This window comes from Emys orbicularis, chromosome 4 (genome assembly GCF_028017835.1).
Source record: "Emys orbicularis isolate rEmyOrb1 chromosome 4, rEmyOrb1.hap1, whole genome shotgun sequence".
Lineage (NCBI taxonomy): Eukaryota > Metazoa > Chordata > Testudines > Emydidae > Emys > Emys orbicularis.
In genome coordinates, this window is record NC_088686.1 from 100,729,334 (window position 1) to 100,753,500 (window position 24,167).

The window sequence follows — 24,167 nt, forward strand, 5'->3', positions numbered from 1 at the left end:
ATTTTACAAACATGAATTAATCTTTGTAACTTCCCAATTAGGGAGGAAAGTAGTACCTGAATTTCCCAGATGGAGAAACTGAGTCAGATGTTAAGTGTCTAAAGAGTTGTAATTAGAATGCATGTGGTTTTTTATGCTCATCCCTATGCTCTGAGTTACTATGCTTACCCTCCATCTGTATTTGGCTCTACTTGTATGTGCATATGTTTACATTGAATATTTCTTCTAGCATCATTCTTTTCCATATGTAACTGATTGTTTTGCATTTTTTTAAATGATACAATTTTTGCTAATTTGAAGCAATCTTCCTCCTTAATATTGAACAGAATAAGTCTTTCAATTGCCCTCTATCAAGAAAAAAGAACTTTAGAAATACATAACCATCTAACAGTATATAGATGATGTTTGGCTGACAAGCTAATGTATGGGTCAAGGGCATAATCTTTTTGACTATGTATGGGAAATCCACAGGTCTTAATTCCAAATATATTCTTTGCACTTTTTCTAGTAATATCATCATCTGTAGATCATACACAGGAAACGGCCTCCAAAACTCCAGTATCCACTTCTCAACTTTTGGCATTACTCCCAGCTCTCCAGTATAGGTCATGGGCAGAGACAATAGAAATTTACAGTTGCTAAAAGTTGTGGGTATAGGTTCCTCTAACAGTTCTTACCATATTTTTCTAGAAAGAAGTGTCAAAATCATAGTACCAGGATGACTCAATTAGATTTTTAATTATTGACCTTGGACCAAAGCTACAGTGTTAGGATCATGCATTACCTTGATTCACAGTAGATCTCCAACAGATAACGATGGGAATTTTACACAAAGATTGAGGGTAAATATGACCTTTATATAATAAAGATAATGACACATTTACTCATTTTTTGGGGGTTGGGGGAACTGGAATTACCCCTATTGAAGTCAATTGAAAGAGACTTGTGGAACAAAGTGTTGAAATCAGTAAAAATACTTGTGAAGGTAGTATTCAACATGACTTAAAGGTGACAGAATGTAGTCCTTCTTTAATAAAACTAATACTGTATTCTGCATTGCTAATTGTAAAAAAACTTATGAAGGGCACTGCTAAGACCACTATTATTTCTGCCATTGTTTTCTATGGCTATTTGCAAGTTCAGTTATCCAATTTGCATGTATATTAGTTGTGCAGTCGCATGATTAACTTCTTTGGAAATTGGGTCCTTAAAATATAACCATTGGACATCAGAATCAAAACCCATTTTCTAAAAAAAAAAATCTATTTGTATGAAAATGAAAGCTTTCTGTGGGATCTGAATCTATTATGGGGCTGGAATAGGATATTAAGTAAAGTGGGGGGGGTTGACACCCCTAGTTCTAGCATCTAAAGTATCATTTCTAAAAATGGTGTATCTGGCCCTTCGGACTGTGCAGAAAACTTCACAATGCAAACCAGTGCAATGTTGTCTTCTTTAATCTGCAGACAACAGATGGAAATTATATTGCACCAAGAGACTTGTGAATTTTCTATATATATCATAATAGTGTATCAGCCTTCAAGCTTACTTATGACCATTGTTAATTCACATAACAGGTACATGTTATCCAGCAGATACATATGTCCAGTGTAGACAGATACTGTGCTGTTTCATTTGTTTAAAAAGATATTCCATAGAAACTGCTGTCATTATGTACATGTTAAAGAACTGATAAAGGGAATGAAGCAGCAAGTTGGGACAGCTGGATTCAGTTCTGGTATTGATTTATAAGACCCATGCAATTTTTTTAATCAAACAAAAAATTAACTGTACTAATTTAGTAGGTTCATGTTTAAAAAAAAAAAAAACACAAATTGCTATCCTAACCTTTTTTTTACAGAATTAACTGGAATGTGGAGGAATTTGTTTTTTTTGTGGAGAAGAAGAAAGCTTTATAATATATTTCTCATTTTCCTCCAAAATCCATATAAAACTTCAACAGATTTCCCATTTGTTAGTTATGGATAACCTTAACTAACTTCCTTCAAAACTGCAGCCACCACCTCTACTTATTGGCAGTTCTTTATAAAATATTTTAGTATGAAATCTGTGTCTCAGAAATATTTCTGTGCTGATTTGAAAGAAGAATTTTTTTCCCCTAGGGCAAAATTTTCATGCAGCCACAAATGAGCATCTCATTTTGCACCCTCATAAAAATGAGTGCTCACCTGTTTTCTGCAAGTGATTGGTTGTGCACCCACTTTTGCAGGTGCAGTCCAGAGTACATTTAGAAATGGAGGTTGTATAATTGCCTGATTTGCATGAACAAAGGCTAGTTTACACACCCAAATGCAGGATGTTGTGATTACTATACACATGCAGTGAGTGCACATCTGTCACATTGTACAAGGCTTTAAAAATTTGACCTTCAACACTGACACCTACTAGAGAGACAAGGTGGGTGAGGTAATGTCTTTTATTGGGCCAATTTCTGTTGATGAAAGAGAAAAGCTTTTCAGCCACAGAGAGCTGTTCTTCCAGTCTGGGAAGGTTACTCAGAGTGTCACAGCTAAATACAAGGTGAAACAGATTGTTTAGTATAAGTGGTTTGTTAACACATTCTAAAAGACCATTCAAGTTGAAGTGGTCTGTAAACAGCTCTGCAGTTATAGGGTTAGTGGTTACAGATTATTATAATAATACGTAAATCCAGTGTGTTTATTAAGACCATGATTTTCAGTGTCTAGCAAAATTATGAATTTAAGCTCCAAAGCTTGTCTTTTGAAGGAGATATTGTGCAGGGGTCCGATGAGAATGAGAACTGAGAGATCAGATATAAAGTGATCACTTTGTGAAAAGTGTTCACACCCAGAGGATATGGCGTTTTGTCTCTTATCATTTTTCTATGTGAGTTAATTCGAGAGCATAGTGATTATCTGGTGTCACCCATAGTTGTTACTGGGGCATAGAGTGCACTGGAGGAGATACACCACATGTAGCGGAAGGCATGTATAGGATCCAGGGATCTGTTGTGGGAGGTTTTGATCATCGTAGCAGTGGAGATATGGCTGCAGGTTTTGCATCTCTTGTTATGTCAGGGCCTGGTGCCACTTTGAGTTGGTGTGTCCTGGCCTGTGGGGAGCTTGCTTCTGATAATGAGCTTGGCCTTCAACAACAACTACCCATCCATCAGACTCTCTTTAGAACACTCCCACACCAGCATCAACTTCCTGGACACGATCAGCTTCAATAATGGAATCCTACAGACAACTATATACAAGAAACCCATGGATCAGCACCCTTATCTTCACAGATCCAGTAACCACCCCAAACATACCAAGAAATCTATCTACAGCCTGGCATTCAGATACCACAGAATATGCTCTGAGGAGAAAGTCCAGGATACACACCGTAACACGTTTAAAACCGCCTTCATAAAACAAAGACACTCCACCAGAGAAGTAGATCACATCATGGAATGGGCCGCCCAAATACTCCAAGAGAACCTGCTTCAATATAGAAACTACCCGCCTCCTACACACCCTTATCACCCCACACTGGAACCCATATGGGTTATCATTAAACAGTTACAACTCATACTCTATGAAATAAATTTTTCCTGAACCCCCTTTTCTGGCCTTCAAACAACCCCCAACCTTGCCAAGCTCTTTATCGGAACAAGTTCCCCACAGACCCGGAAATAGCAATTCAAACAGCATCAGACCTCTCCATAACAAATGCAAAACATATCTCCACTGCTACGGTGACCCCCACAACATAGCTTTCAAGATCCATGTGTACCTTTCCCAGACCTGAAGAAGAGTTCTATGAAGCTCAAAAGCTTGTTTCCAGTAAAAAAAACAAAAAAAAACAAAAAAAAACCAACAACGGATCCACCTTCTCTTTCTAATATCCTGAAACCAATACCACTACAACAACACTGCAAACTGACACAGACTGCCATGTAAACTTTTTTAAATGACATATTGTATTTATTAAAATATATGGCTGTTGTAAAATCTGAAAAGTCCCACTATATTTGGTTACAACAAGCACTGCTAATTCATGTTGATGTGAGATAGGGAAATAGAAAGCAAGCAATAAAACAACATGAAAATAATAGTTTCTGTATGCTGAAACAAACTGTTGTTGCTGCTAATTGGAGTTTTGCACGAAATTTAACCCACCATTGTAAAGGATCCATTCTTCTCCTTTTCTTACATGCCATTCTCATTAACTTCAATGGTATTTACACTTGAGCTTCAAGAGGAAGACATAGATTACTCAAAATGTGCCTCAGCACCTCTGTGGGACTGATCCTGAGAGTTCTTGTAAAAGCCAACCTTTTACTGATTTTTATTTTGTGCAAGGACTGCTAACATCAGGCCCTATGTGAAAAATTGCATGTCAATGGCTAGTCATCATTTCTCCACAATAGTTGGCGTTAAGGATTGGAGTTCATTATCTGTTGTGTTTGAAGGAGATTTAACTCTTATATTGTTGAACCATGTTCATCTTTTCTCCTGGTAAATTGACAGAGAAATACATTTTATATTCCATATACAGCATCAGTTTTCAGTGTTTTAAATTTTTGTTTAACTACATTTTTATTTGTCACAAACCATTCAGGATGCTACTATTGAAGGGACAACATGCAGTACACCTTCTATTGTTCTTCCAGAGAATGCTGTAACGCCAGATGTAGAAATTGATAAAAATCTGGTTAACAGGTACTACATATAATACATGTGACATGAATAAGGACTGCAAAATGCATGCACGAAGTTTACATAAATTTGCTAATCTTCCAGATTAACATAATTTAAATTTTGAGCAAACATGAGATTAAAACAACTATGAAAATAGATTTTTCACATAATTTGGACCCAGTTTAACAACTATTACTCATGGGAAGCAGGCCTTCCTCATGTGAGTAACTCCAATGTAACCTTGTGAGTAAAGGTTGCTGCCTCTGTCCCTTTGGCATGTGATGGAGTGTCCTGGAACCCTCTGCCCTTGTGCAGTGCATGGAGGGACCTGTAACAATTGTGCAAAGACTATTCCTTCCACACACTTTATTCCATGCACAGTATCCCAAGTCCTTTGACCCTGCATCAGTGACCACCAGTGGAGCACAAGTTGGGCAGCTTGGGAAGGGATTGTACCTCAGGAGGAAGGCACAATTCTTCCCTGAGCTCCTCATAGGGCAGTATACCCCCTAGTCAGTTCAATGGCTAAATCCCACATTCTAGTCCACTAGTTGTAGTTATGAGGTCAAATCCTGCTGATTTTACTCACACAAGTGAATATTGGTGTATGTAAGGTGAGGAGAATTTGGCCCAAAATGGAAATATGTTTTTTTTGTTAAAATCCTTAATATATATTGTTCCTTCTTCGTTAGCTTATACTCATGTAGCTTAATAAGTGTGTACAGAATGCATAGTTTGAATCTGATTATTCCACTCCTTTTTTGTTACCCAACTAATTAGAATGCTGTTTTAAATTATGCCTGCTATTATTATAGCCTAGTACCATGCAGAAAAGTTTATATATATTAGCAGTCATTCATATTAAATAGAATCTGTAACCTACTTTGCAAGAACTATGTATCGACACAATATTTTGTACTTAGAAAAATCAAGAACATTCCATTTATCTGAAGCTTAAATTAGTAAAGAATTCAAAACCAATAAATTAACTAAAAAAAGGAAGTACCAATTTAAGCAGAAGTTTTATTTATAGTATGTAAGAACAATATAGTAACAAGGCTTAACTGTAATGGAAAGTAATTTCCAAAGGAAATCGAGTAAACTAAAAATGCTTTGCAACTTGTACTAACAGCCTTTGCAAATACTTTATTTAATTTAATCTTATATTTTGCATTTTATGTTTTCATGCATTGCTGAAAATGCTTATGATTTCTCTTGGCATATTTAGTTGATGACACATCTGTTAGATGCACTCTTAGTTCCAGTCTGTGTATCTTCAGTATTGAATAAATTATTAAAACTTACACCATTATAACTATCAACATCAAGAACTACTATTCTGTATCATTTCATTACCACATGCATTGTGGGAAAGCTTGTATCACTGCAGATTCCCCAGTGCAAGCCGTTATTTAGTAAACTTGTGTTGGCAATAAAGGAAATGTTCTTATTCCCAAAGAGAGGGAAATCTTCAGAATACTGGCAAAACCATTTGAGTTTTCTTTTAAAGAATTTGAGTTGGCTGGTAACCTGAGTGAGACCACATTCATTTTAAAATAGCCATCAGACAGTTAACAAATGGTAATAGCTCTATGTAACAGATCTTTGAATTAATGAAATGGAAGAGAGAAATTCCAGATTCTGGCCCCAGTTCAACACATGTTCATGCTAAACTTTAAACACATTAATAATACCGTCACTATTCAGCAAAGCACTTACATCCCATTGACCTCAATGTGTAAGTACTATCTTAAAGTTAAGCACATGCTTAAATACTTTGTTGAACAGGGATAGGATTAGCAATATGATTAAAGTTAAGTATGTGTTTACATCTTTGCTGAATCAGGACCATTATTATCAGTCCTTTGAGCTACCCAGTTCCTCATCCTGATGTAGCTTAATATCTGTTTAAAATAATTGAATTTTTTTATCTCAGAGAAAACAAATAATCGTAACAAATTATCAGTTTACACACATTGGAAAGTATTTCTTGCCATGAACCACATTTACATCAGTCTTAGATCATGACACTGAACTTAAAAGGTGCAGCTTTTGTTGAAAAATAGTAGATACATTTATGAAATTCAAGGTTATCAGTAAAAGTCAAAACTTCCACCAGTTGAGAGTGATTTTTGCAATACACTGCTTCCTTGATTTCTCCCTTGTATCAGAGGAATCTCAGCAAAACAAGCTTTTTTTTTTCTTTTTCTTTTTTCTTTTTTTAGGGTCTAACCCAACTCCCATTGAAGTCAAAGGGAATCTTTTCATTCATTTTTAATTGGATTGTGCTTTAGTGAAAACAGCCAGCTATGTAAACACCTTTCAATAAAGCAAATTCAGAACTTTGAAAAAAGGATATTTGTCTGTCTTCTCCCAGATTTTGGAAAACTTAAAATGTCTAAAACATAAAATTTGCATAATTCACTTTTATGGGGAAACTAATACAAACCTTTATCAGCTTGAGCATACTCTTTCTTTCTTTCTTTCTTTCTTTCTTTCTTTCTTTCTTTCTTTCTTTCTTTCTTTCTTTCTTTTCATTCTGAGACAATAGTTAATTGGATATCAAATTGTGATTTTGGGGGAGAGGGAGAGTTAGTTATTTTTATATTGTGTTTTTCCAAAAGGCATACCAGTAAATTAGAAAACATGTTATTTTTGTAGAAACTTTGGTGTGTCAATGAATATATATGATAAAAGCATTATTTTAATTTCTTCCTTGTTGCTTACTGCTATGTTTTGTTTTGTTTTTTTCCCTAGACCTCATAGTCCTCATCTGAGACATTCTAACCGACACACTAGGACTTCTGTTAGTTCACTGACTTCAGTTGGTAAGAAATAGTTCTGTTAATAGTAATGTTAATTAATGTTAATGTTAATGTTTTTTCCCCAAAACAAAATTTGACATGTGCAAATAAGATTTAAATAGATCTCCACTGGAATAGCATAGTCTATTGACCTCAGTGGAAGCACACCAATATACATCAGTGGATAATCTGGCCCACAGAAATTAGAATGACTGTATAATGCCCTCTTCTGTACACACTGATGAAGTGGGTTTTAGCCCACGAAAGCTTATGCCCAAATAAATGTGTTAGTCTCTAAGGTGCCACAAGGGCTCCTCATTGTTTTTGCTGATACAGACTAACACGGCTACCACTCTGAAAACTGAGTATAATGTATGCACAGAAAATACTTGATAGTATAGCAGGATAAATTATCACCCTGAGTTTACAAGTGCTGAATAATACACAGAATACACACATGAGCAGAGCTAGGGAAATACATATCTTCTAGCACCTCAAAATACAGTAATAAAATAAAATAGAGCTTACTCCTTTTTTTATAAGGTTGGAGATATGTCTTCTTAGAAACTCCTGTTTTGTGAAAATTATTGTACAGTGGTTCTATTTTTTCATTCCTTGTGCAGAATCAGATATCAAATTAAAAGAAAAAAAAACTTCATGATCCGGTATCTGTCAAAATATTCAGGTCAATTAAGGTATCAGCTTCTTAAACATTTAATGAAAATTAGCACGTTCTTTAGGGGGAGATTTTGATGCCCTTCCTCGCAATGAGTACCTTACTCCATGAAGAGTATCATTGACTTCAGTGTGGCTACTTATGGAATAATGTATTACTCAGTAGGAATAAAGGTGATATAATCTGACCATTATTATACATATATGCATTTGGAAAACTTCCCAAAGTTTGGAGATGAAATGCTGGCCCTACTGAAGTCAGTGGCAAAACTCCCATTGACTTCAATAGAACCAGGATTTCATCCCATGTGTGTCTATATCTGGATTGTTGCTGCAGTCCCATCTCTAGTTACAACATCCTTCCTTTGCCAGTACAAAATGTACGGAATTATAGGCATGATTGCACTAAAGTATGAAAAGATAAAGGAATAAACAGACATGAGCTACTACCTAAAGAAGGAAGAAAAGAAAAACAAACTTCAGAAGTCCAGACCCAATTACACAACAGGAAAAATGGTTCATGTAAAATTAAGTTTAGATATTGAAATACATTAGAAATGTTTCGTTTCTTATTATACTTTAATAGTCAAGATTCTGGTTTGATGTTTTCAGTTTATTTTATAGATTATATTAAAATGATGAGTATATGATTTCATTAATAAAAATCCTAGCAATTTATTTAGGCAGATTTGTTTTTCTAAAACTATATTTGGAGCTGTTTTTAAAATAGCATGGTATATGGTATGTGATGGCTCAAGACATGTGAAGTCAGACATAATCAAATATGTGAGAAAAGAAGCAAACTATGGCACTACTGAAATTAAACTTTAAAATGTCTAGAGATCTAAGTGGACTGGAAAACCCTGTACCATATTTAGACCTACATGCTAGCTAGATCAACAGCGGCACCCAAGTCATGCATGCACTGTGAGATGTCATTGTTTGGCGAGAAAATGAGAATGCTGAACTAAGAAAATGAGAATTGTTTGGTGAGAAGTCAGTTCCCTTAGACTCTTTTTAAAAGATAACTGAGGACCTGATCCATAGCACTTGAAGTCAATGGGAGTCTTTTCACTTACCATAATGGACTTTGGATCAGGCCCACTGATGTGGATTTTTGACAAGACCCTTAGGGTAAAATGTTCAAAAGCACCTAAATGACTTACCACTTAGTTCCAAAAGTGACTTAGGCTCCTAGATGCCTTAAGTCACTTTTGAAAATGGGACTTAGGTTTCTAAGTTACCAAGTGGTTTTGAAAATTTAGTATGAAGCTACGTGAAAAGCCAGATTTTAAATAGAAGAAGAACAATTGTAGACCCTATTGATCAAATTTTCAAAACCAGCTTCTAGAATTACAATCACAGTTACAGACGGTCAAATATTTGCACACGCAAAACTCTGGGCCCCAATCTGCAAACCTGCCAATAGAGCTACTCATGTGCTTAAAGTTAAGTATGCACTTCCTTTGCCAAGGATGTTTGTGGGACTTTGTGCTTGAAAAATTTTACAGGCAGAAACTTTCACAAAAAAAAGTTTGTAACAGAAATGCTGACAGTACTAGCTGACATAGGGATAGTGCCATGCTCATTTTTATAAATAAGGAAAATAAATCTTAGAAATAAATAAAAGGGTGGGTGGTATATAGAAAACCAAGTTTTATGTTAAGGCAGCTGTTTAAGGTGGTGATGAGCACCTTCACCTCCAGTGATTTCGTTTCGCAGGAGATCATCAGTATCTTTTAGGATTGGTCCCTGAATCTGGGGGCACACCACCACTGGAAAGTGAAGTTAAATGTGATTGGTTAGTGAATATGAGTTGATAGCTCAATTATAGGTATATTTTAAACCATATGACCTGTGCACATGATTTTTTAAAAATATGCAACAAATTATCTAGAGACAGGGTTATACTATACAGATCTAAGTCACATGCTTTGCTACTGAGACAATACAGGTCAGGTGATTGATCTGGTAAATGGCCAACTGCCAGATGTCAAAATCTCAGATGAAGATAAAAAGAAGAATCTTGAGTTACTAGAAGAAGCAAAGAGAGTGAGTGAGAGGTTCCTAATGCGCAGAGGCAGAAAATCAAGAAGCAGTCTTCCAGAATCTCCCACAGGTAGGTGCAAGATGTGAAAATAACATACAACATAGAAATCCAGAAGTTTGCAAATGTATAAGGCACATGTTCAACATGATCCATGCACATAGTTTGTTGTTATTAATCTCCCTGAGGATATTTCTCTCTAACTGTCTTCAAAACTGAGTATAAGGCCTTTCTAGTCAGCTAATCTAGAGCTGGCACACATTTTTTGTGCAGAGAGTTTTCCCACTCAACATACGAAATTCTACATGGGAAGATGTCAATTTTGATTTGATTTTTTTCCCCACAGGAAATATATAAATAAAAATTTTGTTTTTCAGTCCATAGTTCTAAACTAAATTAAAATTATGTTGACTTAAAAAGTTGTTTTATTTCATTTTTTGGTTTAAAAAATGAACATAATGACATTTTATGCTGGAATGTCAATTTGAAATGACACTTTTTTTTTCCAACTTAAAATTTTTTGAAAAACTGAAACAAAATGACACTTTAAAGGAAACAAAGTGAAAATTGTCGTTTCATTTTGAAATGTCAATTTGAAACCAAACATTTTGTTTAGGATTGTTTGAAACTTTCTGGGAAAAAACAAGATATTTTTTTTTCATTCAAAATTCCCGTAGGCAACATTTTTGTTTTCTGACCAACTGTAAGCTCAGTATGATTTTTTTTCACTAGTTTACTTTGTGGGTTTATTATATATGTAAGATAATATTCCTGATACCCCTTTTACCATCATTTTTTTGGAATTGCTTGTCTTTTGGGGGAAGGGGTCATTGAAGCCAGAACCCATTATTGTTGTCATTATTTTAACTGTTTTTTCTTATCGGTCTGATGCTGCAAACAGGTGGGCACATGTAAGGGCATTGGTCTTAGAAAAATATGCGGTAGCACAATGGGACTAAGGTCAAATATTTTGTCACAAAATGTTCTCCAGGGGCCTTCAAACCCAACCAGTCTATGATCTACAAACTATTGCAAGATATAACTAGGAGTCGCAGAATCAGCTTGCTGCTTGCTTCCATTGTGGGTTCTGGCCCTTTTCAATTCACACTGTGTACAAATTCCCAAGTCCTCACTCCTGTACATCCATTTCCCTGTGTTGCAGTGCAGACAGCCCCTACCGATGATCCACAAATGCAGCCAAAATGCAGCATCAGAGGATCATATTTAGCCCATTCAGGAAGTAGCATATTTGTTTCTCAATACAATTTGTTTATATTTTTAGAAACTACACTGCTACCTCAATATAACGTGACCCGATATAACACAAATTCTGAAATAACGCGGTAAAGCAGCGCTCCGGGGGGGCGGGGCTGCGCACTCCAGTGGATCAAAGCAAGTTCAATATAACGCGGTTTCACCTATAACACAGTAAGATTTTTTGGCTCCCAAGGACAGCATTATATCGAGGTAGAGGTGTAGTTTCCATTTCCTCAAAACATTTTTAGGAATCTGAAATAATTTGTTGAGATTTGGAAATGCTCTGGCCATGAACATTACCATCAGATGACTATGCTATCACTGTCTGTTGGGGTGTTTTAATCTGAGCAGGAAGCTAGGAAACCACAAGCCAAGTTTAAAAAAAAAAATTACCTAATGCTTTTTTTTTTTTTCTGTTTTAATGAAGCTGTTTCCCCTACACTTAGTCCAAGAGTTTCACCTGTGCCATCTCAGAGCAACTCTCTCACTCTTCCAATCCCAACAGGTAAAGTTATCTGTAGATGTTCAAATTTAAACTATTTTACAAAGCCCGGGGGAAATGCACATTAGGCTACACTTCCATCCATTGAAAAGTAGCCAGGATTCATAAATTCACAAGTCTCTCTCCTTGAAAATGATGATGTTTGTGAATACCCACAATACATTAGTAAGTATGCAGTGTTGTTGTAGCCGTGTCAGTCCCAGGATACTAGAGAGACAAAGTGGGTGGAGAGACCAGCTTTCAAGCTCAGACAGAGCTTTTCTTCAGGTGTGGGAAACTTACTCAGAGTGTCACAGCTAAATACAAGATGGAACAGATATATTAAGACAGTTATTTTGTGCTTATTCCTAGGTTATATGTCCTGTATTTTATTGTCCTTCTCAACTGTGAAGCTTTGCTATAATAATTAATGCTCTATTCCTATTGCAGTAGAATGGGCATTTGTCTATTATTATTATTATTATTGTTTTATTTATTTCCACTTTAAGATACAACTTTATGAATTCTAATATCTAAGTGGGAAATTTTCAGTGTTGTGCTTTGAAACTCTCCACCTCAATTATCTTGTGGGTGGGTGGGTCTGGGTGTTGTTGAAATATAATAAACAAAAAATAAAAGATCAGGAGATTCTCTGATCATATATTTTTTACTATTCTAGGGTCTGATGTATGTACAGCCACGGGTGCTGGGTCAGTGTCTCCACTGCAGGTAAGACTGAGTTACAGGTGCTGGCTGTGGTATACTGTAATTACAATAATACCACTTTACACTGTCCTATTACTCTCTAAGAATAATGTGATGCTTTCAGTAGCAGTCTCTATACCAAAAGTAGCAAAAGTTAGGGCTAAAGATACATCTTTTATTTAGGTTATGGTAAGCTTAATGAGCTGACTTTGAAAGCCAGTTACACACAGCACAATGACAGTTCTCTGAAACATCATGGAGAGCCACTGGAAGATTAGAAAAGATCTAATGTGTTCCTGATTTAGAAAAAAGGACAGAGGCATAATCTTGTCAGTTACCAGTCCATAAATCTAATTTCTACTTCAAGTAAAGTAATGCAACAAATATTAAGAGATTAAAATATCATCCCTGAACATCTAGCAGACAGCAGAATTAAATGCAATAGGTGTCGTGTGTCTGTCCAAAAAAAAAAGTCTTGCAAGACAAATGACTTATTTTTTTATTTTTTTGCTAGAATAGCAAAATTATAAAAGAGGATGAAGGGCAAGCAGCAGAAGTAAGCATTCGATACAGTGTCTTACAAACTCTTACCCTTGAAATTAAACTCAGGTTGACTCAGATAAGAATACTGTTGTGTGGCTTTGAAAGATTGTAATCAAAGTGAAATGAGATACAGCACTGAATTGAGAGGCCAGGATGGGTCAACTGCAGTACTGGAGGGAAAAATTGCTTCCAGCCTTAGGATCTAATCGTGTGAACATTTATGTTCCTGTTTATACACATGAGTAGTTCCATTGATTTTAACTGAGCTACTTATGTGAGGAAAATTTAGAATATATGTGACTTGAGTGTTGCAGAATCAGGGTCATAGTTAACATTTAGAACCATATTGTAACCCAACCTAATGCAGCCATGCAAGGAATAAAAGGAAATAAGATTCCCACCTCCACACATACACATGACCCTGCACATCTGCATTCGTGTTCCCTGCATCTCAGCATTAGTGCTCCTTACCACAGTAAAGAGAGGATGGGGTGCATGCCCCATACTTCCTCCATCCCTTCTCTCCTACAGGCATGTGAGTAAGGAATAGGCAGATCCCTGGCTCTGACCCCCAATATACAGGCCACAGCAGAGCTGGCAGATTCTGGGAGGGGTGGGGAAGTAATGTGCACCCAGTAAAGGAGTGGTGTAAATCATTTCTTCCTGTGAACAATAGGTGAGTAAGGAAGAATCTGTGTTTACTGTGACAGTTCCTTCTCATGCATCAACTAGAGCATTGGGCAAAGGCCCAGTCTAGCCTTTTGCAATCAGAAGGCAAGAGTAAACACCATGTTAAAGAAATTTTCCAAATAACAGAAAGGGACCCAGAGAGATTAGAAACACGGGGAGAAAATGAGATGTGATTTAACTTTGGAAATATGAAGGCTCATATATTGGTGGGGGGGGGGGAAATAATGGAAAGTTATCATGCTGAGAGATGTAGGGGTAAATGCATATAAGCACTTTGATATCCTCAGATAAAATAATAGTAATAAAAATGATGATGGTAATCAATTAAAAATGTAATAACAATATGTCATTCCAAAGAAGCAAACGGCAGTGAATGGGGAAGTGGTCCTTCACAATTAAATACGCCACTCCGCTCACTCTGTTTCCTTATTTTGTGTGTGTGTCTTTTCAAACACATAAAGAAGTCTGCCCCCTAAAGCGTACTATTAAACCAGACATGGTTTAACTGGTTAAACTTGTTTAGGCTCTCCTTACAAAGAGCTCCAACAAATTTCATGTGAAAATATCATTCATTGTAAACCAGATAGATTGACATGCCAATAATATTTCTTCTCTTCAGTGTAAGGTTACTTGTTTGACACATTTATGGACCTCATCCTGCAGCCCTTACTCAGGCAAATCTTACACTGAAGTCAATAGGGAGTTTTGCCTGATGTAATTTTGCCTAGCTGCATTGGACCCTGGAAGTGGGGGTGTGATTTTTTTTCAAAGGCACAAATGAGAGGCACCCATCTCCCATTGATCATCAATGTGCCTCCAAGCACCTACCTGCTTTCTGGGTCTTTCAAAATCTCCCCTACTCCCTCCTCTACAATGAAGCATTTATAAGTAAATGGCAGTGAAAGCAGAAGTGTTCCTTTACAATGCAATCGAGCTTCCCCTCTGCCCCCCCCCACACACAGTGTTTCCATATCTTTTATACATATCCTTTTCTTTCAGAATGTCACAAAAGGTTTAACAGATCGAAAGCAGAATGATCAGAGGAAGGTTTCTCAGGGAAGGTTGGTTCCTCGTTCCACTAGTTTTGAAAACTCCAAAGAGAAACTCTCTGCACAAAAAGAAAACTTTGATCCACTTACACATATGGATAATTTACCCAAATCCTCCCCTTCAGGCAGTGATGCTGGCAAAACTTCTCTTAACACAAGCACAAACAGCTGTGAAAATGAACATGGAAAACCATTACCTAAGAAATCAAAAGAAAATGACTTTCCTTTAAGAATGTATCGACAAGGACCAGGCATAGGTACTATGGACCCAAAATTAAAAAGTTCTGTACCAGAACTGATGGACCCTAAAGTTACCTGTAAAACAGAACTTAAAGCATCTGGAACACGCCCTCCTCTATTACGAGCTGTATCATGGGATAGCATAGAATCTGGACATCAAGAAAAGGCACCTTTTAAATTACCACCTGAAGAAGATAAAAGCTTTGCCATTAGTAATAAATCCAGCAATCAGTTGACTAAAACATTAACGTTCAAAGATCTCCAAATACAAGTTCAACCAGTTCGAATGCAGAAATTGACAAAGCTCAGAGAGGTGAGTTTCTGGACATAAATAGTATTATGTAGTGTTACACTAAGTTACATAATGTTGCAATATCCTATATGTGACCTACTGTGTTTGTACATCACAAAACTATATAATTAATACTTATTAAAGTGCTACACTATAATAGACTCAGCAAAAAATAATTTTGTACCATTTAGAGATAGAATTGAGGAGATTGGATAGTGAAATATAAGAAAACAGATTTTTTTTCATTTTTTCTGTTTCTCATAAGAGACCATGCAGACTAGACTCTTTTGATTCTATTATTATTCATCTAACTGTGCATTTTCTAGGTCTTACATAGTAAAAACTTATTTAAAAATATGCAGTTATTATTCTGGGCTCTGAGCACTCTGAGATTTATGTTCTTGACTGGATACAAAAGGCATTGGATGCGAAACACGGTTGAGTACTAATGGAACATGCGTAGCTAAAACTTTAGCTGTTATGTTTAGAAAATTGAGTCCTAATCTGAAGTCCATCTGAAGTCAATGAAAAGTCTCCTTTACTTCAGTGGACTTTGGATCAGGCCCTTATTGAGAATACTGTTAGTTTCAGAGTAGCAGCCGTGTTAGTCTGTATCCGCAAAAATAACAGGAGTACTTGTGGCACCTTAGAGACTAACAAATTTATTAGAGCATAAGCTTTCGTGGGCTTCCGAAGAAGTGGGTTGTAGCCCACGAAAGCTTATGCTCTAATAAATTTGTTAGTCTCTAAGGTGCCACAAGTAATACTGTTAGTGGTACTCCTAAACAGTTCTACTGAAAAAGTGGCTTCAATGCACTGAACAAAATGTTTATCATTTGGACCAGAAAATCAAACTACAGAAAAGCAGCATTTTGTTACATTTTAGTCTTGGTGTGTTCTCTATGAAACAGTCACTTTTTCTTATTTTATTACTATTTTTATAATTACAAGAAAGCTTATGCTTAAGAGATGGAAAGAATTACAGCAAAGTTAACATAGTATTATGTTTTTATTTTTCCGTTCCTATTTATTGAATAAGTAGATTTAAAATTCCTTTCCACTAGTGTATTCTTGTTCTCAGTGCCATAGAAACTGCAATCTCTTCACAACACACATGCTGCTGTTACATACACATTTCTTGGTTCCCAGAAACCATCTTATGGGGAAAAAATTATCACATGGCTGTATGGGAAACATTAGTTGTTTCCCTCTATTTTAATATAAAGGTGAACATAACACATAGTACAGTAGTATTTCAGTTTTAGATATAGTGCACTACATGTAAACAGGAAGAAGTTGATTAACTGTCTTGTCATTTTAAGTAATACTTGGGAGTGAAATAATCTATTTTAATCTCTAAGGAGAGATTTAGATGTGAAAAGCTTTCCTTCCTGAGGATATATCAACAAACCTTATGTTTAAAAAAAAAAAGTTCTTTAAGAGTGTTACTTCTGCTTATGCACTTCCTTTTCTTCTATATGCTATATTTTTCTGCTCCTTCCAGAATTTCTCCCTCAAAACAAGACATTCTCTGACTTTATATGTTAATAGAATTTGGTGTGTGTGGACTGAGAACTGTATATGGATCTAAAGGTTCAACTAAAGTTTATACACGGCTACTGTACTTCGTTAAAGTCTGACTCTATCCTGGTATACCCCTACATGTCTCTCACTGGAGTCAATGGTATCTTATTTGTCCTTATTGTAGACACCCCTTTTTTAAAAAGGTCACTTTTGTTTAGCTCTGTTGAACACATTTGAGTCTTTCTGTAAAAAAAATAGTAATTTTAAAGGGTTTTGGCCTTTGATCTAAACCTTGGTTTACAAGATATAGTGAAGATTAAAAAAAAATAAAAATTGCACTTTCTCAGATAAACTCTCAAAGTGCCTGGTGCATTAGCGCAAAAGTCTCCCAGACAAAATACATACGGGGACAGTGCAAGAGCTGCCGTGCCAAATTCTTTAATAGTGTAACTCTGACTACACTGGAACTACACAAAGGGTGAATTTGGCCTTTTAAGTCTAAACATTAATCTGCTTGATAATTGTAGGTGTCTTAGCATCAAAGTACATGCTTTTTAAAGTGATTGTTAGAAAGGCATGAAATTTAAAAGATAATCCACCCACGAACATTAGCAAACTGATACATATGTATTGCAAAGAAGAATTAAATTGCAGTAAATCTTTCATTAGAGCTGAAAGACACCCTTCACTGATTCTTAATTACAATGACATAACCAAGGTATCTTCTTGCAAGCCTCCAGCCGTTTATATGGGAGGTTAACACAGCGCTGATATAAAAGAGAACATCAGATTTTAAAGTAGGTTATTTAACTCCACAGTATTACTGAGAACTGACAGACCATTAGTCATCTTTTTCTTGTTTACATACTTAAAGATGTAGAATTATGTACTGGAAAACCAATTTCTTTCAATAAGCACTCAAATCATATGAATGCCATAGAGATTCCTAAAAATAAATACAGTAAAATTAAATTTATATGCAACAGAATCAGTACCTGAAATCAGGAAATTAACACTTAGATATGTGGCAAAATTCAAGTTAAGAGATTAATCTTTAGGTTTAACAAGGAACCTTTTTTTAGCAAAGGACAGTGTTTATGACTTATAAATACACTTAAGAGAAGAATGTTATCTAAATTCATTTTTTGCAAAATTTAATCCCCTCTCTGCTTGGGAGCATAGTGGCACCATAGACTGCAATAACAGTGAGAAGCACTAGCCTGCAGTAATAACATAAAAGGGGTTTTGTGAAGAATTCCTAGTGGACAAGTGAGCTAAGTGACAGTCACTTCAATGTCCTTTTCTGCATTTTTCCCTCTCTCCTTCTTGGGATCAGTTTTACATTGAATTATTGTAGCAGTAACAACATCTAGAACTTTTTATTTTCTTCCACTTCCATAGAGAGAAATTGACCTTCAGTGAATGAGAGAAATAAATGCCTTTTGCAAATCCTTATAGGCATTGAGCAAGTACAGCGGTGACCATAAATCTACATTGAAGATTCATTAGTTTGGAGACTTTACTAAATAAAATGGGTTGAAGTGTTTTATACCTGAGTTACTGAGTCATACAATTTAATACAATTTAATACGTGACTACAATTAATTCCTTCTGCATACTTCCTAAATATGTACATACGTGTATTTCAGAAATACAATGTTGACCTTAGTTTTCACAGTGCTGTGATATTTAAATTGAGACATCTAATTATTCTGTTTAGAAATATTTCCATTTTTCTCAACAGGAGCATATTCTGATGCGAAATCAAAACTTAGTTGGACTTAAACTGCCTGAACTCAGTGAAGCAGCTGAACAGGAAAGAGGTGCAATATCATCAAGCTGGAAGGAATACTTGTTTATTTCACGCAGTCTTTTTATCCAAATAATGTAAAAGGAAATGGTGTTTAGTTATGTTTTGAGAATGTACTGACAGTACAGTAACAGTAAATGGGGAATCATCATCTAACTGGGATATTTCTAATGGGGTCTCTCAAGGATCATTTAGTGGCCCTATGCTATTTAATTTTTTTATCAATGATCTGGAGGAAAACACAAAATAATTGCTGACAAAGTTTACAAATGACACAAATGTAGTGTAAATAATTAAGAGGACAGGTCACTGATACAGAGCAATCTAAAATGCTTTGTAAACTGGGCACAAGCAAACAATATGCATTTCAGTATGGCCAAATGTAAAGTCATACATCTAGGAACAAAGAATGCAGGCTATATTTACAGGATGTGGAACTCTTTTCTAGGAAGCAGTGACTCTGAAAAGGATTTTGAGGTCATGGTGTATAACTTGCTGAATGTGAGCTGCCAGTGTGATTCTGTGGCCATAATGCAATCCCTGGATATATAAACAGGGATGTATTGAGTAAAGGAAGGGAAATTATATTGCCTCTGTATTTGGCACTGGTGAAAAATTAGAAAGACTGAGAGGGGAGATGATAACAGTGTTCAAGTACATAAAAGGTTATTACAAGGAGGAGGGAGAAGAATTGTTCTTCTTAACCTCTGAGGATAGGACAAGAAGCAATGGGCTTAAATTGCAGCAAGGGAGGTTTAGGTTGGACATTAGGAAAAACTTCCTAACTGTCAGGGTGGTTAAGCACTGAAATAAATTGCCTAGGGAGGTTGTGGAATCTCCATCATTGGGGATTTTTAAGAGCAGGTTGGACAAACACCTGTCAGGGATGGCCTAGATCAGGGGTGGCCAACCTGTGGCTCCGGAGCCACATGCGGCTCTTCAGAGGTTAATGTGCGGCTCCTTGCATAGGCACTGACTCCGGGGCTGGAGCTACAGATGCTAACTTTACAATGTGGCGGGTGGTGCTCACTGCTCAACCCCCTGCTCTGCCCCAGGTCCTGTCCCCACTCCACCCCTTCCCCCAAGGCCCCTGACCCATCCCCCATGCCTGCCATGCCCTCACTCCACCCCCCTTCCCTCCAGAGCCTCCTGCGCATGTGAAACAGCTGATTGTGGCAGGCGAGAGGCGCTGACTGGTGGGGCTGCCAGCGGGCGGGAGGCGCTGGGGGCTGGAGGGCAGGAGCTGATGGGGGGCTGCTGACTTATTACTGTGGCTCTTTGGCAATGTACATTGGTAAATTCTGGCTCCCTCTCAGGCTCAGGTTGGCCACCCCAGCCTAGATAATACTTAGTCCTGCCACGAGTGCAAGGGACTAGATGACCTCTTGAGGTCCCTTCGAGTCCTATGATTCTATTAAAGGATTCAGAGAAGAGCCATGAGAATGATTAAAGGATTGGACAACATGCCTTAGAGTGGCAGAATCCAAGGAGCCCAATCTATTCAGCTATCAAGAGAAGGTTAAGGGGTGACTTGGTCACCATCTATAAGTACCTACATGGGGAACAGAAATGGGCTTTTCAGTCTAGCAGACAACGGTATAACAAGATCCAATGGCTGGAAGTTGAAACTACAGAAATTCAGACTAGAAATAAGGAGCAAATTTTTAACCATTGGAACAATTTACCAAGAGGGGTGGTGGATTCTCCATCACTGGCAATTTTAAATAAAAGGTGTTTTTCTAAAAGATCTGCTCTAGTTTGAACAGGAATTAATTCAGGGAAGCTCTATGGCCTTTGTTATGCAGGAGGTCAGATTAGATGATCACAGTTGTCCCTTCTGATCTTATAATCGATGAATCTGTGTGAGAGTGAAGGTGAGAGAAGCTTAACTCATAATCATTTGGGGTGTGATCCAAAGACCATTGAAATAAATGGAAAGATTCCTATTAACATCATTAATTCATAAGTTTTCAGGCCAGAACTACCATTATGAACATCTAGTCCAACCTCCTGCAAAATGCAGACCACAGAATTTAATCCAGTAATTCTTTCTTCAAGCAAGTAACTTCTAGCTGAGCTAGCTCTTATCTTTTACAAAGACCTCAAATCTTGATTTAAATAATTCAAGCAATGGAGAATCCATCACGTTCCCGGTAAGTTGTTCTAAAGATTAATAATTCTCATGTTTAAAAATATACATCTTATTTCTAGCCAGAATTTGTCTAGTTTAAGCTTCCAGACATTGGACCTTGTTATGCTTCTGTTTGCTAGATTGAACAGCCCTAGCTTCTCTTTGCTAGATTACCAAATTTCTGTTCCCCATGTAGACATTTATAGACTGTGATCAAGTCACCCTTAAACTTTTCTTGGATAAACTAGATTGAGCTTCTTATCTCTCTCGCAGTAAAGCAGGTTTTCCAGACATTGATTGATTCTTGTAGATATTTTCTGAATCCTTTCCAATTTTTCAACATCCTTTTTGAAGTGTGGAGACAAGGCATGATATCCTGGCCCGAATGAAGTTAACAGAAAAACTCCCATTGACCTGAGCTAGGATTTCACCTTGGAAGTGGATGGCAGTAGCATAGATGAACCAACATGCTTATACTAACCTCCTGTATCATGATTTTTTGTGTGATCAGGTGTACTACCTTGTGTGGGGCTACCATTCAAATGAGCAAATGAGCTTCCCTTTCCTCAAGAGATTTCCATGTTGCTCTGTGACATGTGTTCCAATGGGTAAAAGTAATATTAGTGACGGGACTGTAAAGGATGAGGCCAATGTTTTCAAACCTGTGTGCCTAAAATCAGTCATCTAAATCTGTGTTTAAAACCCTAACATAAAGGTGGCCTGGTTTTTCAGAGGTGCTGAGCATTCACAATTTCCATTTACTTGAATGGGAGTTTTGGGTGCTCAGCACTTGTGAAAAAGAGGCCACCTTTTACATAGTGGCTTTAAATAAGGATTGACATTCCTAACTTCAGTCACCCAGTTAGGAAATATTTCTAAATATCCTAAATATTTCTGCACTCTAGAGTTCAGTTTTAAGTATCACTACAAGAGAAAAACAAACTGTGGCAAATATCCCGTCCAACAGGGAAGAAGGCTCAGGGGAAGGAAACTTCTGCAAGGATTCCCTGGCAAACATCCGTTCACCTACATTATCTTGTCAGGGGTGCTGGATAATATGCAAAATAGGTTGTGGGGCTCACCTCCAAACCTGGCAGCTATCCTGGGACCTGCAGGAGGTTAGGGCTGGGTGAGCAGAGACTCCACTTCTTCCCCCTCCCCACCAGACCCACTTGGGATCTCCAGCAACATGATTCCATTGGAGTTTCACTACCATGGATTCCTCCAGGTGGCTACTGCTCTTAGGATCCCCAGGGTGGGATATGCTCTGTAAAGAAGATAATATAGCCTGGGTGTGCATTATCTTTTTCACTACGTTCCACAGTGCTGGAGAGGGGAATGATGCATCCCATACCCCACCTGCCCTGTTTCTACTCCTTTCCCCATGCAGACCTTGGACTACATCAAGAGGCTTACACAAAGGGTAGAGACAGGTGAAGGAAGGCACAGTGCAGCGGAGGAGAAATACATTTTGTTGCTTTGCACTCCTTACGTAAGACACTGTCAAAACCTGAAGGTTCAGTTTCACAGGAAAACAGTTGAGAGATTGCTTTACTTTTAACCATTTCAACTGTATCATCACAGAAAATCACATCATAGTATCACAGCCTGAATAAAAGACACAACTTCCCCCCTCCCCCCACACACACTCCCCTTTCCCACAATTATTTTAAGAGGATCTTGGTTGTAGTGATATTGTTAGTGGATGTAGTCTCTTAGTCCTGTTAATATACCTTTAAATAGTCATTTTCAGCAAACCTAAGTTTGCAGGGCTGGAATTGCTACCTTTCAAAATTCACACATGTAGATTTGGCAGACTTAGAACTTTTAAGAAGAAAACATTCTGAAATTCTACATATTATTTTACATAGGACTGCAAGTCTAAGGTGTCACGCAAAGTCTAAGGCATAGCATGGACATTTAGAAGCCAACCACACATCGGAATCTCTAGCCAGGGCCTTAAAAATCAACTCCTTCACCTCACTGGGAAGAGCAGCAAGGAGCAGAATCCTTAGTTTACTTATTAAAGAGTTTCTTATTTCCTTACATTGTAATGAAATTAACCTAATGTTTCCAACTGGTGTAATATTTTACTAAAACATACAGTAATAACCAAGGTGCCAACAGTTTCCTTTGTTATGAATCACACAGTTTGGCTCCATCTTATCTTATCAGTGTCAAGTTGTCTGTCTTGGTCACCTTGGGATAAACACTACTTTAAAACTATAGACTTTTAAATAAATTAGCAGACCCAGTAAATTGGAGACACTGTTATTAGGCAGGCTTGTTATTCTTAAGGGCATATACACAACAGTGCTGAGGTGGGTGCTGGACAATTTTTAAGTATTAAAAAGGTACAGAAAACAGGAAATACAAATTTAGTTGTATAATTAGAAGAGAATCTGCCTCCACTAAGCTTCTCCAACTCCGACTACTATCATGCACATTTTTAAACGGTCAGAGCTTTTTCTTACTACCTCTTACATTTTTCCCAAGTACAAGAGTTTGTTAAACAGGAAGGATTTATCTAGACGAAGTGAACATGAGTATTCATAGGCTTTCCAGCTTCGTTTGTAAGTGTTCATGTTCTAGAAATGAGTCTTGTCCAGGGTGGTCACAAACAATTGTCAGGGCAGTGTAATTACCTTGTCCTTTTCATATTGCTAACCACTAGATGGGAATGAGGTAGTAGGGGGCTTCTGGTATGGAAAAGGGTGAGACCCTGTGTTATATGAGAAAAAGTGACTGAAATACACTGAGAGCCATACCTTGGTCCTAGTGAAGATGAGAGAAGTATAAGACTACAATTCAGTATCACTATTCTGTCACATTTGTAGCAAATGAACATGTAGTATAAATCAGTTAGATATCATATATCCATCACAACTTGGGGGGAACAGTGAAGCCATGTAGTATAGTGTACTTTCTACACCAGCAATAATCTTGGCCAGATAGCACTTAAATCATCTGGTAAATGACAGTGCCTTGTTATAAAACATCTAGTGCAAAATTCCAAAATGATATGATCAACTAACAAAGCTCAAAGGCACTGGACTATATGTTCCAACAGTCTATTCTTGTTCAACTTCTGGGGTTCCTAGGAAAATGCTCACCTAGAAAAATAGAGTATTTGCTCTTTTCCAATGTGTTCAGAGGCACTGTGGCCTGCCAGAATATCTCCTTCCCTCATTATCTCCTTCCTTCCACACAACAGATTGCCATTCTGAATAGTTATTCTTGCTGCCACTG

The 24,167-nt window shown here is 37.1% G+C and overlaps 1 protein-coding gene across 1 annotated transcript in view; it reads left to right on the forward strand.

Moving 5' to 3' along the window:
- IRAG1 (inositol 1,4,5-triphosphate receptor associated 1) overlaps positions 1–24,167 on the forward strand; it is a 68,517-nt gene that overhangs the window by 10,500 nt on the left and 33,850 nt on the right. The window contains exons 2-8 of the mRNA XM_065403220.1: positions 4,591–4,691; positions 7,428–7,498; positions 10,095–10,268; positions 11,881–11,958; positions 12,614–12,663; positions 14,872–15,474; positions 18,722–18,800. Of these exons, the coding sequence (XP_065259292.1) occupies positions 4,591–4,691; positions 7,428–7,498; positions 10,095–10,268; positions 11,881–11,958; positions 12,614–12,663; positions 14,872–15,474; positions 18,722–18,800 (1,156 nt within the window). The remainder of the gene's footprint in view (positions 1–4,590; positions 4,692–7,427; positions 7,499–10,094; positions 10,269–11,880; positions 11,959–12,613; positions 12,664–14,871; positions 15,475–18,721; positions 18,801–24,167) is intronic.